The sequence below is a fragment of the Lytechinus pictus genome, chromosome 7, assembly GCF_037042905.1.
Source record: "Lytechinus pictus isolate F3 Inbred chromosome 7, Lp3.0, whole genome shotgun sequence".
Classification (NCBI taxonomy): Eukaryota; Metazoa; Echinodermata; class Echinoidea; order Temnopleuroida; family Toxopneustidae; genus Lytechinus; species Lytechinus pictus.
Genome location: NC_087251.1, coordinates 48,766,475 through 48,771,358, shown reverse-complemented (window position 1 = coordinate 48,771,358; position 4,884 = coordinate 48,766,475). Strand labels below are relative to the sequence as shown.

Genomic DNA, 4,884 nt, shown 5'->3' with positions numbered 1-4,884 from the left:
TTTAAGGTGAAATTTAAGAATAACATTTCATATAAAGAAAACAGATGTCTCATAATAGAGAGAATGAAGGAGTTTTCTACTTTAAATTTCTTTCCTTACACCCTCCCTGTCAACAGCCCTGATATCCCAACTCACAATCACAGGGCATGGAAACATGGGGATTTTTTTCGGGGGGGGGGGGGGGGGGAGGGGGGTCGGCCCAAAATGGAATTCAATTCAATTCTTTCATTTCCATTCAAAGTAAAACATAATACAAAGTAATATAAATCGGATAAAATTTTACAGATTAACGTTCTTACCTCATAAAAAAGACAATATAAAATTGAGCATAATTGGAAATGGGGGGGGGGGGGGTCCCTTAAAAACAATGCTTGTAAAGTGTGTATTCCCTAATTGGAAATGAAAAAAAATAGTAAATTGTCGACTTAATCATACAGGAAAGAAAAAAAAAGAGAAAGAGTGAAAAGGTGGAAATCAGATTAATGTAAACATATTTGAAATTACTAACCAGATGCGGGGCTAGTCACCCAAAGAAGAATGGATGAACATGCGACAAATAGACCTACATGCATATAACTTAATGCCCATTCACGTTTTTGCACACGTTACTTTAAACAGAATGCACTACCAGACCCCGTTCCCTGTATTGTGTCCTATGATGAAAAACAAACAATGCGTCGTACATGTCCCTGGATGGGACGGCAAAACCTTTTGTACATTAAGTGGACTTTGGTCACACCGTCATGTGTATTTGTTCACTGACCTATCAATCATTTCACTCTCATGATATCGAAGGGAACCTATAGGCCTACGTTAGTCTATTGTGCAAACCCTTAACTCGATTTATGGCGTCTGAATATATACGCAGCCTACGATGACTTGTGTATACTGAAGGCCCTACAGTGGAAACCGTCAGGGTCTGAGTCTGCAGACTAGGCCTACGTTGCTATATTGTTAAAAGCTATTGTACATGTTGTAGTTTAATACCTTTGGTACACTTATCATGCTTATGCCTTCAAAGCCGAGTTACCAACATTCGTGTTTGGGATCCGACAAACATGCTCTAGTGCTTTTCCTATTATTTCTGCCTGCTCTCTGTCTACTAGATTCGAGAACAACAAAAAATTACCACATGTTGTAAAATCACACGGCTAAACTGTGTTGTGTTGCGTATATCGACCCGCAATCTGGAAATCGACCATGGCCCTGGAGCATAGCTGTATTATAAAATAAGAACTACAGTATTATTTCATTCTTTGGAATATTCTCTCGTCGAGCTCACAAGCGTCAACTTTAACCGTAACGAGGTTCCACTCGCTCTGGACCTAACGCTTCGTGTAGGACAATGCAGTGTATATGATTGCTAGAAGCTGAAGCCCCCTAAAGTGTAACCTGGCGAGGTCCTGGAAATAATTCTATTAGAAACTGAGCAATATTATATAAAATAGGATTAGGATGGAAACCGTTGCTTTGAAAGGTCTTGGCATTGGATTGCTATTTGCCTTGTCATTTGTAGGAGGATTGATACCCCTGTTATGTATCGGATCCCATTCGCACGGGGTGGCTGGAAGCGCCATTACAAGACGTGTTGTTAGTCTCCTGAACTCTGCCGCAGCGGGAATATTCCTGAGCATCGCTCTTGTTCATCTGCTCCCAGAGGTTCGAATAATCTTCGACACGTCGCTGAACATTACTCATCATGATCATGACCACGATGAAGGGGGACATGGACATAGCCATGGTTTCGACTGGGCGGGATTCACCGCTGGTATGGGCTTCCTGCTTGTTGTCTTCGTGGAGCAGGTGATGATGTTGTGTCTTGAGCGTTCAGAGGCATCTGACTCTGACAACACCTCGATTGACCGAACTAACTTGGTGAAGTCTACGGCCAGCGATTCGGACACTGGTGTTCACAGCGACTACGGGACGCTCCGTCAACGATCACCTTCGGATTGCAAGAGCGAAGCCTCAGAAGCAGCTTCCGTCACATCCTCGATTACGATTCGACAAGGCCTTGACGACCTCCAACCAATCTCTTCTTTCCGAGCTATCATCCTCCTTGTCTCACTTACCTTACACAGTATCTTCGAAGGACTAGCTCTCGGCCTTCAGCTTGATAAAAGTGACACGGTAGACTTACTGATTGCCATCTCCATACATAAAGGCATCGAGAGTTTCACTGTCCTGCTTCGGTTCGCCCAGTTACCCGGGAGGACTGTTCTCAAGTGGAGCAGTCTCGTGATCTTTTCTCTTGCTTCTCCACTCGGGATCGCTATCGGCATTCCACTCGCTGATCCGTCGGTCAACGCTGATGCTCTACTGGTCAATGGAATTCTCCAGGGTTTGGCCACCGGGACATTCATGTTTGTGACGTTTGTGGAACTTCTCCCGGTGGAACTTGCAGGGAAAAATGATAGGCTTCTGAAATACTTATGTCTTCTGGCAGGATTTGGACTCATGTGTGGATTGACACAGATTTGATAATATTGCTGTCTAGCGTAATATATTTAATATATCACTATTTAGTATTCAATTTGATATATCTAATACATCACTTTACCCCTACGAACGAATTGGCATAAAAGTAAACTTTATCAAATATGATTTTGTATTACGTTACATTATTGGCATATCGTGTTAAGATATGTAAAAAATGTTTGATTTCGTTTCATTTTTATTCAATGTATACAAATTATACGATTCATTGATGATACAAATAATAGCAATATAGATCAAATTGATAATCTTGAAATAAACGGGACTCGATTAAGAGAATTAACCATTCTGACTATCCAAGTAAAGCCTGTACAAATGATGTAAAGTGTATTTTTTTTAAAGAAGATTATATAGTTATTGTTGCGTGCATTTCATATCAAATATACGTTTCCTCTAAGAAATTAATATCAAGTAATTATTCCAATGACGTATTTAGGAACTTGAATAAAATGATTACATGAATATTTCTTGATTTCTATTTCACCAAAAGTGAATTGCCTGTATCATTCCAGGTTTAAAATTGTTATGCTTAACCGGGTTAAATCAAATTTTGTTCTTCTAAATTAAAATGCAAACCTAAAAAAAAAAAAACACTGAAGGCAAAAAATATCCCGAGAACATCCTAGCAATACGGATAAACACATGGAAATCGAATGTTATGAGTATCATCATCAATTTAGGAATTTTCGCTCCACATCACACAACGGATTCAAGAACATAGAAAAGCAGTTTCATCCTTGACTCTGGACAAACGACATATCTGCAATTTTTCGTCAGCTCCGAAACGTAGGACAAAAATTCTGTTCCGGTTCACGAATTTTCGACAAAGACCTCCGAGTCGTTCTTCGTCATTTGACGGACATTTTCAATACATTTAATGTGTTCTTGAATCCGTCATGCGTTGAGGTGGCGGAAACTCGGAAACGAACATAAATACATCTGTACATAGCGCAGGTCATATTAAATTATATCATATTGATTTTATATTATATGAATAAAAATGATTTCATTTGATTTGAATTTATTTTCTCCGCTTTTGTTTTCTTTTACAATTCATAATAAAACATACATGATGAAGTTAAACAATGAAAAATTGAATTACAGATTAAGTTGAAGAAGTGAACATGTCTAGAACAAAAATTATTTTGAAAAGTAAGATTTGACCCTGCATTGCAATGCTGATGTAATTACATTTGTATTTCACATATTTGAAAGAGGCCATCATGGATGTCGTAGCCTATAATACCGGGGGGGGGGGGGGGTGAATATTGATAATGTAACTTTAAATGGGAAATGAAGTTCACTCAGATCGATGTTGATAATTTTGATAAAATCCAATAAAACTATATAAAAAAGATTTTGCTAAAGATGTGGCGAAAATCCATCGCACATGTTAACGGATTTATGGATTTTTTTTAAAGTTTTAACTTTATGAGGGAACATACAAGCAGCCCACCTATACAGTGCGTATAAAAAAACGGGACAGATTTGAATAGTCTATTAAATTTTTGTTTCAAATTATGATGTCTATATTTTGGTGTTAATAGGTGCTCTGAGGTCTTATCTTTGAAATGCAATTAAAAAAATAAATTTTGTTCATTCTTGAGCGAACACGGGACGTTTTTGTTGGGGGTTTAAAAAGAGGCTTGCGCCAGAATTGCAGAATATGAGTAATATGATGATCAGACTACTCGCTAATCAGGAGACTACCTCTTGACCTTTTCATTATCTGTGCCACAATTTTCGAATTATGCTGTCAAAGTTTATTCACAAATTTATTTATTTACTTGAATCATTTTGTTTTTTCATTTAAACTTCTTTTACCTTTTAATTTTCCTTCATAAGTAACTGAGAAAAGAAGATTTTTTGTCAACCCAAGCAAAAAGATTTGCATTATTAAGTGGGAAAACTTGTGATTATTCAAATCCTTTTATTATGTGAAACAAATTATGTTATGTACCTTTAAAAGACATGCATCTATTTTTCAAGGGGTCATTGATTCCTTGACCAAGTTTAATCATATGCTTAACAGGACAAACAGGAAGGGATTCATGTCTTTCAATGACAATGGTGTATTGAGTCAATTTTGAAGGAGTTAGATATGGCAGATCGGGTAAAATGTATTAAAAAGTTGTGAGCGAGCGAAGTGAGCACGCAAATATTCCCACTTTTTTATTACAATATCAAATTTTGTGATAGATTTTGACATGATATTCAGAAAATAATATCATATTTTACTTTCTATCTTTCCTTTTATTTCCTGTCCACTTTTTTTTCTTGGTCATTATTTTTTTTAATTGAGGGGGAGGGGGCATCCCGAGCCCCCACCAATATGTGTGGCACTGTTCAAAAGGCACCATAACCTTTGTAGCACACAATGAAAGGATT

At 37.6% G+C, this 4,884-nt stretch overlaps 1 protein-coding gene across 1 annotated transcript; it reads left to right on the top strand.

Annotated features, from left to right (window-relative positions):
* The first annotated feature begins 673 nt into the window (after nucleotides 1-673).
* LOC129264275 (zinc transporter ZIP1-like) lies at nucleotides 674-3,516 on the top strand. Its single transcript, XM_054902124.2, has one exon. The coding sequence runs from the start codon at nucleotides 1,456-1,458 to the stop codon at nucleotides 2,479-2,481; it is 1,026 nt and encodes a 341-aa protein (XP_054758099.2). The 5' UTR covers nucleotides 674-1,455; the 3' UTR covers nucleotides 2,482-3,516.
* Nucleotides 3,517-4,884: the final 1,368 nt, after the last annotated feature.

Bases quoted from the DNA above. Each gene is read 5' to 3' on its own strand.
- LOC129264275 (XM_054902124.2), top strand. From the start codon at position 1,456: ATGGAAACCGTTGCTTTGAAAGGTCTTGGCATTGGATTGCTATTTGCC.